The sequence below is a fragment of the Megalops cyprinoides genome, chromosome 1 (assembly GCF_013368585.1).
Source record: "Megalops cyprinoides isolate fMegCyp1 chromosome 1, fMegCyp1.pri, whole genome shotgun sequence".
In the NCBI taxonomy this organism is placed as follows: Eukaryota; Metazoa; Chordata; class Actinopteri; order Elopiformes; family Megalopidae; genus Megalops; species Megalops cyprinoides.
The window spans coordinates 33398157-33415510 of record NC_050583.1 but is presented as its reverse complement, the minus strand read 5'-3'; the positions used below and the strand labels follow the sequence as shown (position 1 = coordinate 33415510).

Sequence of the window (17354 nt, the reverse complement as noted above, 5' to 3'; positions counted from 1 at the left end):
GAGTTCCTGTTGCTGTGAACAATGTGGTGCCAAGAAAATATCCAGACCCAGATCATAGGTTGTACCTACATATCGTTTACAATCTTGAGAGAAAGAAAAAAAGTTATTTTTCTCTGGGTCAAAAACAATTAAAATAAAAAGATATATGTAAATATAAATAGTTTATATTAAATTCTACACTTATTATTTAATGATGTATTGTACTTTTTAAATGTTATGAACTGAACCATTTTATATTGTATATAATTGTTTTTTTTTTTGTACTGTTGGTTGTACTTGCTTTACTTGAGGAACAATGCAAATAAAGGGCGCAAATGTGACATGGTCTATCTATTCTATGAATCTGAATTAATGCACCAGGCTTTACCCTGAATACAAGGTTCTTAGGGCACTGCCTTGCATCATTGGCGCAAAGGAGCCTTATGTGCTTTGTGTATGCGACTGCATTCTCAATACAGCGTGGCCTGCTTGAGGCTGCTATTATGAGCAGTGGAGCCTCTGATTCCAGCTGGTAGAGAAGTCTTATTCCCTGAGTGACTTGCTGCCTGAGGTTATTATGATGGCCCTGCTGCAGGCTAAGCTCTAGCCAAAGCCAAAGCCAGTAAAAGCGCTGGCTTCCCTACTGAAACTGAAGTACGAGCACTTCATCTTCCCAGTCTGCATGACTGTCCACATCAATCGCATCCAGTGAATGTCAATAAAAACAGTGCTGTACTTCCTGTAGCACTGGCTCCAGAATTAGCAAACCTTTCATCCATCACGAGAAGTGGGAAGTGTAGAGAAACACACTTGCTTTAGTCAGATTTTAAGCAGATATTTTACTGTTTTTTTACACATTTTTTTCCAAAATGTCAAAGGCACATGTGTACAACACCCATGAGTGCATACATACAGAAGCAAACTGGTCCCAAATCAGTGCAAGTAGTAATACCCTCTACGTGGTCCAAGTTATATCTAATGTATGTTAAGTGTGATCAAAAGACCACATGGGCCACTAAGCAGGTGGCTGGGGCTCTACTTGATCTTCTGTCTCTTGGCTGGTGGCTTGCTGGCCTTAGTCTCCTCACCACAGCTCTCCTGAAGCAGAGACGGCTGCAGCTGACTGGCCACAGCCCAAGCCCACAGACACAGCTCTACCCTGTGGGGTGTCCAGTCCTGTTCACTGTCCACTGAATGGGGGCAAAGAGAGAGGGGAGAGATGTGGTGAAAGAGACGAGCCACTGGCCACAAACAGCACTATGACATTTCCTTCAGCACATGGTTTCCAGGTAAAGTAGTGCTAATGAAAGTAAATGCAGTCATCAGACAGCTCCTCCACAGGTGAGTGGGCTGCTAGTGCTCCCTCACCTTTGTTGAGAGCCTGTGTGAGCTCCACTACTTTCTGAAGGTACAGAGAGTAGTGCTTGGCTGTGTACTGAATAGGCCTCAGACTGGGAATGCTCTCCACTGCCTCATCAGCCATGAAGGCAGCCTGCTCTGGAGCTCCAGCAGCCAGCACCGCTAGAGAGGGAGAGACAGACAGCAGGAAATACAAAGAGGTAAAGGTAGAAACAAACCTACACGGCAACGCAGAATCGTAATATCAATAATGACAATGAAACACTGCAAAGATTTGTCCTCTAACACTTCCGCCGCAGTTCAGCTGTTTTGTCGGTTTTCTGTTTTGTGTCTGAGCTTGAGGAGACATGAGAAGTGTCTGAGGGGTACAGAGACTCTGGGCGTTGGGTGCTGACCTGAGGCAGTGGCTGGGCCCAGGGCTTTCAGAGAGCTGAGTTCGGTGATGGCGGCAGTGACATCAGGGAGGAGACTGAAAGCCTTCCTGGTGCACCTCTCCACTGTCTCACCGGAGTTACTGGCCACAAGCTGCTGCAACCTGGGACGGAACTTTCCTCTCTTGGCCCAAAGTCAAAGTAGAGATGACATCTTACCATGTTCAACAACATTTCAGCGCATCACCAGCATCAAAACTGACAAGCTTCCTGTTGACTGATTTGAAGGAAGTAAAACAGTAACCATTTGTCAAAAAACCCATAAAGTCTTGTACCAGGTGCTTCTTTATCTTACAGAAAATATTCTGCAGTGATTTGTTCAGTGAGACAAGAAAGACAAAATATATTTTGAATGTGAATCACACAGAGGGAAACAACAGTTGCACACATAAACCAGAGTTATTGTTCAATTCAATAACAGCCAGGACAGTGTGGAACATCATGCTCAATTTGTGTCACAGGTTGGACTATAACTGTGTCCTTAACAAGATAGTACATCTCATGCCTGACACTCCTCTCTCTTGCTCTTTGGTATACTTACAATTAGCTTCCACTCCATCAGTTTGACCAGCTCTGGCTGAGTAAGAAACCGCTCCGACCTGCCAGCTATGGCTGCAGGCAGCTCCTCCTGATACCTAGGCACAGACATAACAGATCCACTTCATCATCCTCATCCACACATCAGAAGTACATGCAAATGAGAGCACACACATTTACTCTGTTTTTACACACTTTATTGTATCGCACAGGGACAAAAGCAATGTGCACGTGATATCTCGATGGAGCCAGTGAGCGTCACTACACAGCAAACAAGGAATACCCCTATTAACCTGAAAGTAATGAACAACTGAGAATGTGAGATCCTAATCTTTGTCAGCAGTAAATTTAATAATGGCAGTAAATTTACTATGGAAAGACATTTATTTGCCCAAAAATGTGTCTGGTGAATAATCCTTATGTCTTTTCATTTGGGGGTATAAGTGGGCACTGTTTGCATAAATAACAACAGAATGTCAGCTTCGACTGTAAACCCTTGAACTGGCCATAACTATTAAAAAGTTTTTTTTAGGAGGGGCCGCACTATGCAAGGCTCACCATTTATCTAGGGAAAGCAGCTTTCCCTGCTTCTTGCCCTTGCCCACTGACTTGAGCTCTACCACTTGCCAGTATTTCTCATAGACCTTTCTCCACACTGCCGGGTCCTTACAGTCAAACAGAGGGCCATTAAGAGGCATGCTGGGAAGGTTCTTCCTCACTAGGACAAGAAGAGATCACAAATGGTATTCAGTCGTCACACAGCACCCCAATGGTCCATGAGCTTCAGGGTAAATTATGTCAGTGTCACACACGAAGAAATCACGTCAGTTCAATTTTTTTAATCTGGCTAAATCCATGAAAATAAAGTATGTTCACCAATTTTATCCCTTATCCTGGTGGAGACACAAATACCAGAGACTGTAATAAAATAAGATGTTTGCATTGGGCTGGGTTCGTCTGAACAGGCTTACTAGCTATAGACATTGTGTTAGGACTAATTTAGTACTCATCCAAGCAATTACCCTGGCGATATAGTGGGTCTTTAATTATGAAGCAACTGTTAAAAGAAGGAGTACCATCTCACAACCGGAAAGTACATATTAACACTGACCCTTCAAATTTTCTGGCAAATTCGTCTTTGAATCACAACTGACAGTGACTGCAGTGCGAACAGCTAGAGGCTGCGATGTGGTCCTCCGACTCCAAGTCCCGTACGCCTCAACTCGTCCAGTATCTGCAGCTAGGGGGTTGTTTTTCACGCAGCGAAAACGCTGGATGTGATTCCTACTGCAATAGGAATTGTACTTCTTCACTCACAGAGTTTTGTTATTTAGCTGAGCTGGCTTGAAATCCTTGGATACGCCGCCTAGCCATCGATCTAATTCATGGTCGGTTAATGAATATTGCATCGCATGTTTTATCAATGCGGTAGCTAAACACAGACAGCAACAGTCACGTCGTACTAAAGCTACTCTATCTCCTGCGCGCCATCCGCCAACTGCGCCATGTGCAGTTCCGTCAGCGTGTAGTTGTGTACATCCTCTTCTCTTTTTCTCCACTCTATCACATGTCCGACTACTGCGCGTGCGCTGCCTCTAGTGCTCTGTGTGCTACAGAATGGTTATGTTTCCGGTTCGTCTGTGCAGTGGAGAACATTTTAGTTTCGGAAGGTTAGTCCTTGGAGTTTTGTGCATTGTTGGCTAGCCTTGTTTTAAATTTCGAGCGTAGGTAAATATTGCTTTTGAGTATACTTTTTAAAAGAAAGCAGACAGTGAGTAAGCTAACTCTATATTCTAAGATAGCGTTGGCAAAACACCACAGATGTCAACGAGCTAGTTGGCAATCTAAACAGCTAGCAAGCTAACAAGCTAAGGTCTCCCTGTTAGTGCCAGCTAGCCACATTGCTTATTCACATCCGCAAGATAAAAAGTTGCTACCCAGCTGGATTCTTAGTTGTAATGTTTCTGCGATTAAGGTTCATTAGTGTCACAAAACTAGCTTGCTTATCTTAAGTGTTATGATTAGCTAAATAGCTAAGCTAACTATTTGCCACACTAGTAGCCAACGTTTACATCTTTGGTATAGTAGTGCAACTTAATAATGCGAAATTCATTAATATTCAAATCATATGCATAATCATTTTCACTGTTCCCACTACATCCACGGATACACACACTGGAAAGGTCATTGGTTCCGCGCAGCAATGGTCCCCTCATGAACAAGGCTTATATCCACATAGAGAAGTGATAGTCAAGATAGTCCAGATTTTAATACAGCGATTAATACTTTCGTACTTTTCCATAGCAAAATTAACTTGACATATTGACGATCATCTTTTTAGTAGTTAGATTTAGATACAGCTGTAGTGTAGTATTTTCTTCCTAGCAAAGCAAGAAGCATTCGTGGGTATTCACTGTAGACTCGTTCATGAAGATATTGAGAGCGGGGTGAAGGCTTTGCTAGCTGGAGTATATCACACGGAGGGAATATGACAGAACGCTCTAAACGATCTTCCCTTCGGTGAACAGTTTGACCTTTAGTCTGATGATAATTGGAGGAGTGAGACACTTAGGGCAGACGAGGTAATGAGCACCGCTTCATTTGCACTTCATCTAATGGGGCTCTCATTCCCTTGCTCTTTCAGCAGGCTGGTTGTGTCGTTTCTTTGCTTTGATGCGAAATCCCATCGTGGGCCTCTTTGTAGAGTAACAGAGGACTGTGTAGTCAGAGCCTGAACAGCTCACCATGGTTCCCCATAGATGTGAACTGGAAACTCAAATGGTTTATTCTTCCACTAGAGTGTTGGGTAGAAGGTAAGGCTCTGATATTAATGTGTTTTACCAGAATTCCTCATTTGTCAAAAAATGTTAAGATGCACACAGTTTGATATGTTTGCAAATCCTTCTAAACAGGTGAAGTCTGACTGGGGTCCATCAGAAAACCTGCTCATCTTATTTAAAGGGGAAACAGCAGCTGTAGTCTTCAGTAAGTCCCTAAATAAAAGCAAGTCCAACTGCTCTGACAAATAAATGAGATTACAGATTATGCAAATGTAAATGAATACTTTGTACAAGTCACATCAAGAAGTTCAGCATCCTGCAGCTGCAGTGCCATCTTCTGGCAAATTCAGCAGCTATTCAAAATGTTCACTATGGGTAGAGCAGCCTGAAAATATAGTGGGATTGATCTGTCTGCTTCACTGTATAGCTCCCACTTTCTCTCTGTCTGAGTTCTGTGCCCCTGTCTACTTCTGTCTGCTTGGCCTGCTTCCTAGACCATGGAGAAGATGGCACGTGTGACCACAGCCCTGGGGAACAGTTCCATCAGCGGGCGCACAATGTTCTGCCATCTAGACGCTCCGGCCAATGCCATCAGCGTGTGCCGCGACGCTGCGCAGGTTGTGGTGGCCGGCCGCAACATCTTCAAAATCTATGCGCTGGAGGAGGAGCAGTTTGTGGAGAAGCTGAACCTGCGCGTGGGCCGCAAGCCCTCCCTCAATTTCAGCTGCGCCGACGTCATGTGGCACCAGATGGACGAGAACCTGCTGGCCACCGCCGCCACGAACGGCGCCGTGGTCACCTGGAACCTGGGCAAGCCCTCGCGGAACAAGCAGGACCAGCTCTTCACCGAGCACAAGCGCACGGTGAACAAGGTGTGCTTCCACCCCACGGAGGTCTACATGCTGCTCAGCGGCTCTCAGGATGGCTACATGAAGTGCTTCGACCTACGCAAGAAGGAGTCTGTCAGCACCTTCTCAGGTACGACCTCTGACCCTAGGCCACGATTTCAGTGCTTGCTGTTCGGCTGAAGATGAGACTCAAGCGACATTAAGGGGTGTCCTTAAGCACTTGTTTGTTTTCTACAGGGCAGTCAGAAAGTGTGAGGGATGTACAGTTCAGTATGAGGGACTACTTTACTTTCGCGGCGTCTTTCGAGAATGGCAACGTGCAACTGTGGGATATCAGGCGACCCGACCGGTACGAGAGAATGTTCACAGCCCACACCGGACCAGTCTTCTGCTGCGACTGGCACCCGGAGGACAGGTCTGTGTTAATGTTCAAATCACTTTCCAGAGGTGCTGAATGAAATGAAACGCATTGTGCTATGCTGAGAGACCCATATTTAACCTCTGAGGTTTGATTCTCATAAGGGATTTATCACTTGTGGTGATAGCATGAATAACATTGGTTAAACCTATTCAAACCAAATGACAGTATTCACCCTGATAAATTTGCCTCTACCGCAGGTTCTGCTAATTCTTATCATTAGAGATGTTCTTCTGATTGTGGTGTTTCCTCATTTTCCTCCGCTGGTTGTAGGGGTTGGCTGGCCACAGGTGGGCGTGATAAGATGGTGAAGGTGTGGGACATGACCACCAACCGGGCCAAGGAGATCCACTGCGTGCAGACCATCGCCTCAGTGGCGCGCGTGAAGTGGCGCCCGGAGCGGAAGTGGCACCTGGCCACATGCTCCATGATGGTGGACCACAACATCTATGTGTGGGACGTGCGCCGGCCCTTCATCCCTTACGCCACCTTCGAGGAGCACAAGGACGTCACCACGGGCATCGTGTGGCGCCACCTGCACGACCCCTACTTCCTGCTGTCGGGCTCCAAGGACAGCACCCTGTACCAGCACATGTTCCAGGACGCCAGCCGGCCCGTGGACAAGGCCAACCCGGAGGGCCTCTGCTTTGGCCTCTTCGGCGACCTGGCCTTCGCCGCCAAGGAGAGCCTGATCAGCGGCGACTCCAACCGGAAGCCCTACACTGGGGGGGACCGCCGCTACCCCATCTTCTTCTTCAAAAAGCCCGACCTCACGGAGCAGTTCGCCCACGTCTCCAGCCTGCTCAGCGTCTTCGAGACTGACCTGGAGAGCAGCCGCATGGACTGGTTCGTCAAAACAGCTAAACTCTACCTGCTTAGTGGGAAGCCCTTTGCGGACTTGTGCGACCACAACGCCAAGGTGGCCAAGGAGCTCAACAGACCTCAGGTGACCTCGGCTGGACTGGAAACACTTAGCGTTTTGTGGTCTGTTTTAACTGAAGAAAGAGGATCATAATTGTTTGTTTATTTTTCTTGTGTTTGAAGGTTTCCACTACATGGACAATGATAAGGATTATGTTTTCTGACCCAGGGAGCCTAAACACAGCAGCACCCAATCATAATATTTGTAAATTGGGTACCTTGCCTTTAATGAACAGGTAAGACTGGGTGTATTCATTGTTTTTATGATATAGGTGTGAATAGATAGAGCAATGTGACATAGTGGTAAGGAGCAGGGCTTTTAACCAAAAGGTCACTGGTTCAATTCGCCAATAGGGTACTACTGTTGTACCCTGAGGCAAGGTACTTTAACCCACAATTATCTCAGTTGTAAATATCCAGCTGTACAAATAGATAAAATTGTAGCCTACTGTATGTAAGTTGTTCTGGATAAAAGCCTCTGCTAAGTGACAGTAATGCAGTAATTTGAACAAAATTCTTTCATGCCTTCACATTACATCTGTGAGGGTTCATGGCAGCTGTCTTTAGCCACTTGATTCACTTGCATATTCTCTGTAGCTTCAACATGAAGGAGATGGCTGCAGGGCATGGCAATGAGAGCCGACTAGACCGCAGCAAAGGAGAGATTAGACAAGACAACATCCACATGGACGCTGGAAACTCCCTCATCAATAATAACGATGGTGAGCTCTGAGCACAACTGATGGAATCATTGAGCAGTTGAACTGATTTATTATTTAATGTGAACAGAATTTTTAGATAACGTTTCCCCAATAAGCTCTTCACATAAATGCCATAATGTTAATATTACATATTCATTGTGTATTGCACAATGCAGTCAATCCACAAGACTCCTCATATATAATTACATGTGTTTCTTCCCACGTGTTTGCATGACAGTTTTACGTGACTGCATTTCCCCTCCAGAGAATGAAGAGACGGAGGGCAGTGAGGGGCAGGCTGAATATATGTTTGGTGATGCCGAGCTGGACGATGATGACCTGTACTCTATGGAACATGACAACCAGACTGGTGAGTACTAAATACATATGCCTACTTTGACAGGTTGAGAGCACAGTGGCCCCAAGTCCTCTGTATGAAAGGCAGACTCGATTTAAATGTGTTTATAACACAACAGACAGTTTCTCAAGCTAGCTGTGAATGAGTTTCAGGCTGTGAGTAAACCTCTTGAGGGGTCTGTAGTGGTTTTGCATCAGTGACAGGCTTCTGTAAGAGTGATGGGTTTGTGTGTAAGTGGCAGGTCTCTGTGAGAGTAATGGGTTTTTGTATTAGTGGTGGGTTTGTGTAAGTGTGGTATGCTTGTGTTAGAGTGGTGTGAAATTGCTAGGTTTTTGATGGTATGGATCCGTGTGTTCACTGTGCACAGCAGAGGAACCGGAGTACACCCTGCCCCAGGAGGCCTTCCCGCTCCGCCACGAGATCGTGGACAACCCCTCGGCGCCGGAGCACCTGCAGGACAAGGCCGACTCGCCGCACGTCAGCGGCAACGAGGCGGAGAGCGTCTGCCTCACGCCCATCGAGTCCTTCTCGCTCATCTCCATCTCGCAGCCGCTGTTCAGCTCCCACCTGCCGCCGCGCTTCTTCAGCCCCGTGGTGCAGGAGATGCTGCGGTACTACGCCGAGCAGGGCGACGTGCAGATGGCCGTGTCCGTGCTCATCGTCCTGGGCGACCGTATCCGCAAGGAGATCGATGACCTCACTCAGGTGAGAGCACGCTAGCTGCCGCGTACCTGGACCTCTCCCTTCAGATTCAGGCCTGCCTGAGCTCTTATTCTGCTGCTCATGTCACTCACACAGGATGCAGTCCCACTGGCTCTTAATCAACAGTATCCTCTAAGGCTCTCTGGATCTTTCTAAGTGGCATGTGGAATAAATTGTCTATTGGTGGATTTTGTGCAATACTTCAAATATTATATTTTAATCTAGTTTTTATATTATGCTGTTCAAAGCTATAGAACTACTTGTGCTGTCATGTGTAAATAATACATTTAGTAGTGACTGCATACTTATGTTCCATAATTTTAACCCTTGCATGTAGTTGAAGGTACAGCTGTACAGTTTACTTACCAACATCATTTCCACAGTAACATAACATTGGCTGAGCTTATTAGGGAGTTTGAACCACTAGTCTAAGGTAATGACTATTCTTTTTATGACCATTATAGTGGCATATAATATTACATTACATTATTGCCATTTAGCAGATGCTCTCTCCAGAGTGACTTACAAATAGGCAAATAAAAGTGGAGGTTGTGATGACCACTTCTGTCTCAGTACACTGAGGTTTTTGAGAAAGGCATGGAGGTGTGCAGTGGCAGAACCCTGCTTCGCTGCAGAATTGACATTGTTCATTGCCTCCCAGGAGCACTGGTACATGTCCTACATTGACCTGCTGCAGCGCTTTGAGCTCTGGAATGTCTCCAACGAGGTCATCAAACTGAGCACGTGCAGCGCAATCAACTGCCTGAACCAGGCCTCCACCACACTGCACATTAACTGCAGCAACTGCAAGCGGCCAATGAGCAACAAAGGCTGGATCTGTGACAGGTGTGGCGGGGTGGGGGTGGGGGGGTTGTCAGCACTCTGCACTCTGTGCTGAATGTGCCTTTCCCCTGTGCCTTAATTTGGATTTCAGAGTCTTACTCGTAATGTCTGATTTTGCAGTTTCTTAGAATAGGACTGTACATGTGATCATTTGGCAGAGAAGAGCGCAAATTTGACAGCAAGAATAGGAATTGCCTCTATTGTGTGTGTGTGTGTGTGTGTGTGTGTGTGTGTGTGTGTGTGTGTGTGGAGGAGGAGGGTGGGGGGGCTGACGGAACGTGTTTTATCTGTTTCCTTTGCCATTGGCTACATTCAGCCCTATTGTTATCGGTTTGCAGGTGCCACCAATGCGCCAGCATCTGCGCTGTGTGTCACCACGTGGTGAAGGGGCTGTTTGTGTGGTGCCAGGGCTGCAGCCACGGCGGGCATCTGGAACACATCAGGAACTGGCTGAAGAGCAACTCGCAGTGCCCAGCGGGCTGTGGGCACCTGTGTGAATACACCTGATGCAGAGGCGCCTTTGCCCAACGGCAAGGAGGACTACAGTGTCATGTCACAGGGTGTTATTTTTTTTCACTTGTTCCTCCTCTTCAGAGCCAATGTCTCTGCAAAGGTGTGACTGTAAGCTGCTATTGCTAAGGGGAGTAAAGAAAAACTGCGGGCTGAAGCTGATTTGGAACATAAATTTGGAACCTTTTTGTGACAGGTTGCTGCTTTGACAGCAGTTCAGGACATTCTTGCCCCCACACTGACCATTGAACATTGACCAAATCCCTATGCCCACCCCTAAATCCACCTCGCTGTCCTGTTCCAGTAGACAGCTAGTACTCTGGCACTACTTGCACAGGGGTCTTTGATGATCCTCTCCAGTCTGGGGGTCCAGTGTCATAGGAAGGACAGCTTGTTGCCTGTTTAGGTGCTAAATCTTTCTTGTATTTGGTCATTAAGTCATTCACTCCAAGAAAAAAAGTTGGGCCAGAACCTTTAAAGGGAATCCACCAACAATGCAATAAAGATGTTACTGAGCTGTATATAAGGTACTGTATGTGCTGCTGTGTCAGTTCTAATGAATGGGACAGACACTGTGTGCCAGCGGAAGGCAATAAATATGAAAATAGATTTCAAGTAACATGTGCTGTGCTGACAGTTTGTAATGGGATCCCTGCTTCCTCAACATAACTTACCGCACAGTAGAGAAATGCACATGGGGCTGACGTGGCTGAGATGCCCAGTTTTGAAGAGCTACTTTGATCCACCAGGATGGGGACCTTTCAGTCTGTGATACACAGCAAGTGCACACGGTCCTGTTTGAAAAACACCTTCACTGTGATGACCTTATTTTCATATCGTCACCTCAGTGCATGAGACCATTTGAAGGTGAATCGCCAACGTATTTTTTATGCAACTCTATTTTAGAATCACCAGTTGTATATTGGTCTTTTCTCACCACCTGCCTACAGGGACTGTAGCGAGATGAAGGAAATCCAGCAGTTTGGTCATTTTGGTCAGTTTGCAAACATTAGCCATTTTTCACACTGAAAGCCACATACCACACCACAAATGAGTGGCCGCTCATTGGAGAATAGGTGCTACTCTGCTGACATCATTCGAGCAACTCACAGTCAACTGACAAATCGCAGGGTGCCTGGGATCGTCGAGACAAGTAACTCCTGCTGCCATACCCACCCCTATGCCCAGCGGATTAATTAATTCCGCCGCTATGGGTTCCCGTCATTGTTAGCTGATGACACAGCAGGCCATAGAGCTCAGTGTGTGAGCACCTTAACTACTGAGCTGCTTGAGAGCTCCATTTGCCAACATATTTTGTACAAGCATTTTACGCAAACACTTCTTGAAGTCAGAGCTACAACACTTTTTATTTGCTGTTTGAAATATGAGGTTTGGTATTTGTATTTAATATGTTATTTTGTTGGAAAATTATGTATATTGTTGGTAATATTTAATTTATCAGACATGCTTCATAATATCAGATTACAAGACTCTTCGGCCCATGGTTTCCTTCCAAACAACAGTGGACCCTGTGTAAAGTCAATGTTGGTTTTTGTTTTTAATAAATGTGTTACACTGAAAGTGCTGTATTGGTAATTATTGGTAATTTGTGGTACACACTTGAATGCATGTAGTAAATGATATCAATTATTTTTGTGTAGTCACTCGTTACAAGGGAATGTCTTTGCATGTGTAGATCTCAATATTCAAAAATTTCTTATTTCATGTTACTATTTGATGATAAAACCTATAAATAGGACAGACCCAAATTTACTTCAGGGAAGGCTCATTAGTCTCTTCTGGGTCTCCGTGGTCAGGGTATACTTTGAACCCTGGCATATATGTACTCTCACACTCACACTGGTTAATGTTCCAACTTGAAAATTCTAAAATTACGCTTAAACTGAATCTTTTGGAATACAATGAATTTTCCACAACGTTGAATTTTTACATAACATTTTGTTAAATATGGCCTTTGTACTGGATCGTTTGCTAGAAACCTAGAAACAGTGGGTCATGTTGCACAATTTTATTACGTTATATTCCTGTCTTTTTTTCATCAGAACTGTGTTTCAAAGTCCGGGATTGTTTCCTGGACCGACACTGCAGCTCCCAGGAAACGTATGACACACTGGTTATCCAATTCAGCATGACTTCAATAACTGGGAATTGGAATGTATCCAAGTTACGTGGTCACACACATTTGGGGGTGGGGTTAGGGGAGAAATCTGTCATTTACCTCTGGGAGGATTTCCAGCCAGGTCTGATAGGATCTCAGTGAGTCCCAGTTCATGCATTATGGTTGTGTTTAATGTGCCCTTCTTATTTGTTGAGTTACTGTCAAGGGCATGATTCTGATACCCTCCATGTATTCAGCCTGTCCTTTCACCTGTACTCAAAGATAAGATGCAAATGCACTTCCACTGCACCCTGTTGCCAGGGGTATTCGTGTTCCTGCTTTCAGCTTCAGAATCAACATGAATTCTTAATCCTTTCATGCAATTCTGAGCTTAGCAAAAATGTGTGAATTGACTAGAGCTTTGTGAATCTTTGTATAAACAAGTTTTTTGGATTGATTTTAAACCTCACCACATTTCCACCAACCTAAGGCAAATCTGTTGTAAGGAGATTGATTAATAAATTAAATCTTCACTATGCAGGATAATTTTATCATTTTATACCACACCTCTAAAACTGTGTGGTGCAAATGCCTTTATGAAAAGATGTTGTTTCCAAATATTCAAACATTGCCCACTCTTGCAGTTTGGTTTAAAATTATAATGTCTCCACAGGTTTGGCATGAAGATTTTCTAATCTGGGTGAAACTGTGTCAATGTAAAAACCCGAGTGCTCAACTCAACATCTACAAAATGGCTATATTCTGCATACTTCAGTAAATATTTGTGGCCATTGAAACTCTTTATAGCCCTGGGATCACAAACATGCCATTAATGACATGTAAACAGAATGGTTAAGTTGGTATTGGCACACTTAAATAGTCCACACTAGCATCAAAGTAGCTTCTTGACATTCATTAATGCTTACTGTGACACTGAGCCAGTTGACAAGAGCCACTTTACCACTTAAAAAAATAATGTATTCATTTTCAAAGCTATCAATATGTAAATGCATATTTATTCTCTTCACAGTGCACTTAGGTCCCTGCATTTCAGTTGCTGAAGATATATAATGGAAAGCAACATAGACAATTTGACTTGTCCTGAAGCACTCAGACCATGGCATTCAGTCCATTTTTCTGAACAGCAAGGAAGGAATTTAACTGTTATTAACTTACCTAAGAGGATCACGCAGTTCTGTTCATAAGCATAGTGGGCAGAAACCCCCCAGTAAAACACACAAATGTTTGAACTGAATTGAAATGATGCCTGCAACATCGTATAAATAATGCAAATAAGTGCTACAAGTTTTATTTTCACAAAGAGGCTTTTTGATGTTTTTTCTTTATTTACATTAATTACAATGGAGGAAAAATAACCATTAACCAAATCACATTTGAATATGCATTTATTTAAATAGAATGCATGAACACAATGCATCTCTAAAGTACATTGAGAGGGGGGAATGAAAAGGTTAATTGTGTAACGTAGGTTTGTGGGCAAGGCTTTTTTTTGGTAGACACGGGATAGAAAGCAGAGGCAGGTCTTGCTGGTTGCTGACACTCACCATCCGTCGTGTCAGTGGCTGCTTGGTGGATTCTCTTCAAAACTGCTGAAAGTCCAGGTAAGTCATGGCTGCAGTACGGGGGCTTTCAATGCTTAGGACTACCCTATCAGAAAAGCAGCAGGAAAATAGAAGCACATGAGTTTGTATTCAATTAGTGAAATACAGAATCAATGTAACAAATTTAAACTCATTTGGGGGTCCTTAGTTTCCTATACAACCTTTTTGTTACAGCAAGAGTTTGCATTGAACACTTCAATGAGCCTCAACTCATCAAACTGCATGCCTTTCAACATGCTTTAGTATGGAGAAATGTGCTGCATCATCATGGCATAGTGTGTGAATAAGAGTCCAACTGCTGAATGTTTGTGGTCATAAATTGTTAACCTAGTGCCTAGTGCAGAGAAGCGTGTAACTGCTCTCCAAGAAAAACCATATTTGCATTATCTCCACTTACTTTAAATGGTATTCCAGCAATCTCAAACATACTTGGAATCTTGCACACATTCCAGTATTCTTTACTTAGCAGTCTTCAGTGGAGTTGATAAGACTAGTTAAACAGCAACCATCTGAACCAACATTGTTTAGACTCAATTCCCTTTTTTTAACATATTTTCAATGTGTATCATCTTTCATGGTATACAACTTTAATATTTTTCATTATTTTGATATTGCACTAAAGCTGGGCATGTGTAAAATAGTTTTTTATAATGCAAACTTTGGACAGAACTAACTCTCCTGTCCTCTGCGCTCAGCTGTAATGAACTCCTCGCTGCTGCTATTTTTGTGGCTTTTGGGAGTGCTGGGAGCCCTCGGTGGGTTGCAGGAGGCTGTACTGGAGGAGAACCGACCGTCTGAAGAACCCATTCCCTGCTCCCCAGGCTGCACCTGTCTGCATGATGACTACAGCTCTGAGCTCAACATGTACTGTAGTGCACGCAACCTCACGCACGTCCCCTCTGACGCGCCAGTTGCCACACATTCGTTATGGCTGGACGGTAACCTTTTCACCACCCTCCCTGCCTCCTCCTTTAAACACCTGAGCAAACTGGACTTCTTAAACCTGCAGGGTGGCCAACTGTCCTCCATTGACGTGCAGGCTTTCCAGGCGCTGCGCTCGTTGGCTCACCTTCATCTGGAGCGCAACCGCCTGCGATCCCTCCCCGCCACAGTCTTCCAAAACACGCCCAACCTCGCTTCCCTCAGCCTTCACAACAACCAGCTGTTCCGTATTGAGGAGAAACTGTTTGCCGGCCTCTCTAACATGTGGCTCCTTAACCTGGGCTGGAACTTACTGGTGGTGCTGCCTGAAAACTGTTTACAGGATCTGCACAGCCTCCGAGAACTGGTGCTGGCAGGAAATCGGCTAGCCTATCTGCAGCCACAGCTCTTCCAGGGACTGTCCGAACTGAAAGAATTGGACCTCACAGGAAATCACCTGAAGGTTATCAAGGCCAATGTGTTCCTGAAGTTACCGAAGCTGCAGAAGCTCTATCTGGCCCAGAACCAGATTGCTACCCTGGCACCTAGAGCTTTCATGGGCATGAAGTCCCTCCGCTGGTTGGACTTAACCAACAATCGACTCTGCGCACTCCATGAGGATACCTTTCTGGGGCTTCACAGCCTCCTTGTGCTGAGGCTCTCCAACAACACCATCAGCAGCCTGCGGCCGAGGACGTTCCGCGAGCTGCACTTCCTGGAGGAGCTGCGTCTGAGCCACAACCGCATCAATGTCCTTGGGGACAGGATCTTTGAGGGGCTGGGTCACCTGGAGGTGCTGGAGCTGGAGCACAACCAGGTGCAAGAGGCACGCACAGGCTCTTTCGCGGACCTGTCTCACGTGGCTGTGATAAACCTGTCCGGCAGCTGTTTCCTGACTGTTCCAGACCAGATCTTTAAAGGTCTGGCCCAGCTCCACAGTCTCCACCTGGACAAAGGCTGCCTCACCAAAGTCACCCACCTGGCTTTTGTTGGTCTGACGGGAATGCGCCGTCTCTTCTTACAGCACAACAACATTTCTGTGGTGGAGCGCCACAGCTTCACAGACCTCCAAGGCCTGCAGCAGCTCGACCTCAGGTTCAACAAGCTGGAATCCCTATACTCGTACACCTTCCACAACCTGAAAAACCTGGACTACCTACTGCTGTCTGGCAACCTCCTCCAGCAGCTTCCCACAGAGGCGCTCCTGCCCCTGAAGCATCTCTCCTGGCTGGATATGTCTGGGAACGGTCTGGAGCGGCTCCACAATGGCACCATGCAGATGCTGCCCAGGCTGCGCTATCTCAACCTGAAGGACAACGCCCTGAGCAGCCTCCCCCCAGAGATCCCGGAAGGCCTGCATCAGCTGTGGCTGACAGGCAACCGCTGGAGGTGCGACTGCAGCACGCTTTCCCTGAGACGCTACAGCCTGAGGAGGCCGCAGGTGGTGCCCCGGCAGGTGGAGATCCTGGTAGAGGGAGAGGAGCCCCATGCGGTCATCAGCGTCCACAACAACATCACCTGCAGCAGCCCTACCAGCCTGGTCGGCCGTGACCTGAGGGACATCAGTAGTGAACTCTTCCAGAACTGCTGAGTGCTGTAGGACAGTCGAGGAGGGGGGGTGGGAGCTGGTGGAGGCCGGGACTTTTGGAGAAGAAACATTCACTTTGAGATGGTGCTACACTACTACTGATGATGTCACAGCAAAGATCGATAAGGAATGAAGAGAGTTGTGACTCCCCCAGTATGCTTGTTGTTGGTACATATTTGGAATCTTTTGTTTCTTCATCTGGCATGTTGCATATAAATGAGTTAACCAACGCTCCCTTTGCTGTACACTGGCAGCATAGTCAGAGTTTCCAGAATTCTGTGTTGATTTCTACTAATGTCAGTACACCGTTGACTCATGACCTCAGTTATTTGCATGCAAGTCCATGTTGCCAAGACAATGAGAGCTAGGTGAAGATCAATTTCCTGTCCTCTCTGGTATGCCTAGCTTCAAGTCAAGCTCCTGAAGCAAGGTTATTTATTGAGATTTCCGAAGCGTGCCTGTCTGGGTATTTGAGTCAAGACTCAGTAAATATCTTTAGTGTGTAATAGACTAAAACATAAACAGAGGCCAGTGTGAAAGGACACCAAACACTGACTATGGCTATGTCCATTGCGTCATGGCTGTGTTTGGTTTGGCTGCATTTGGCTCCACATTTAGAGAACAGAGATTTCGTTTATGTCGGTGTAAATTATTCAAGTCAACCCTACAATTCATCTAACTGGACCATCAAACCTCAGTGCAAATATTTTCTCTCCA

The 17354-nt window shown here is 45.6% G+C and overlaps 3 protein-coding genes across 6 annotated transcripts; 2 read left to right on the top strand and 1 right to left on the bottom strand.

Annotated features, from left to right (window-relative positions):
• Positions 1-912: 912 nt before the first annotated feature.
• On the bottom strand, positions 913-3787 carry zgc:112496 (uncharacterized protein LOC541336 homolog). Its single transcript, XM_036551216.1, has 6 exons — positions 3418-3787; positions 2865-3024; positions 2311-2404; positions 1734-1893; positions 1348-1500; positions 913-1169 (listed from the first exon to the last, which is right to left on the bottom strand). The coding sequence occupies exons 2-6, from the start codon at positions 3002-3004 to the stop codon at positions 1015-1017; spliced, it is 702 nt and encodes a 233-aa protein (XP_036407109.1). The 5' UTR covers positions 3005-3024; positions 3418-3787; the 3' UTR covers positions 913-1014.
• A 128-nt stretch (positions 3788-3915) lies between these two features.
• wdr24 (WD repeat domain 24) lies at positions 3916-11600 on the top strand. Of its 4 annotated transcripts, none has more exons than XM_036533910.1 (12): positions 3916-3976; positions 4951-5119; positions 5219-5291; positions 5581-6064; positions 6172-6349; positions 6626-7298; positions 7397-7509; positions 7871-7995; positions 8240-8344; positions 8700-9037; positions 9696-9880; positions 10216-11600. In XM_036533910.1, the coding sequence occupies exons 4-12, from the start codon at positions 5584-5586 to the stop codon at positions 10382-10384; spliced, it is 2367 nt and encodes a 788-aa protein (XP_036389803.1). In that variant the 5' UTR covers positions 3916-3976; positions 4951-5119; positions 5219-5291; positions 5581-5583; the 3' UTR covers positions 10385-11600. The 4 variants fall into 4 exon arrangements, with proteins under 4 accessions (XP_036389803.1, XP_036389778.1, XP_036389795.1 ...); XM_036533885.1 differs by having other exon boundaries at positions 8213-8344; XM_036533893.1 differs by having other exon boundaries at positions 3949-3976; positions 5011-5119; positions 8213-8344.
• Positions 11601-14828: 3228 nt separating this feature from the next.
• LOC118780960 (insulin-like growth factor-binding protein complex acid labile subunit) lies at positions 14829-16640 on the top strand. The gene has a single exon (XM_036533806.1). The coding sequence runs from the start codon at positions 14829-14831 to the stop codon at positions 16638-16640; it is 1812 nt and encodes a 603-aa protein (XP_036389699.1).
• Positions 16641-17354: the final 714 nt, after the last annotated feature.

What these genes read in the sequence shown, in the direction of transcription:
- zgc:112496 (XM_036551216.1), bottom strand. Translation starts at nt 3,004, where the DNA reads ATGCCTCTTAATGGCCCTCTGTTTGACTGTAAGGACCCGGCAGTGTGG. An exon ending in GGGCCCAGCCACTGCCTCAG is followed by an intron (nt 1,501 to 1,733) that starts GTCAGCACCCAA and finishes CTCCCTCTCTAG; the next exon opens with CGGTGCTGGCTGCTGGAGCT. An exon ending in CACACAGGCTCTCAACAAAG is followed by an intron (nt 1,170 to 1,347) that starts GTGAGGGAGCAC and finishes GCCCCCATTCAG; the next exon opens with TGGACAGTGAACAGGACTGG.
- wdr24 (XM_036533885.1), top strand. Translation starts at nt 5,584, where the DNA reads ATGGAGAAGATGGCACGTGTGACCACAGCCCTGGGGAACAGTTCCATC. An exon ending in ACCTTGCCTTTAATGAACAG is followed by an intron (nt 7,510 to 7,870) that starts GTAAGACTGGGT and finishes TATTCTCTGTAG; the next exon opens with CTTCAACATGAAGGAGATGG. An exon ending in AGATCGATGACCTCACTCAG is followed by an intron (nt 9,038 to 9,695) that starts GTGAGAGCACGC and finishes ATTGCCTCCCAG; the next exon opens with GAGCACTGGTACATGTCCTA.
- LOC118780960 (XM_036533806.1), top strand. Translation starts at nt 14,829, where the DNA reads ATGAACTCCTCGCTGCTGCTATTTTTGTGGCTTTTGGGAGTGCTGGGA.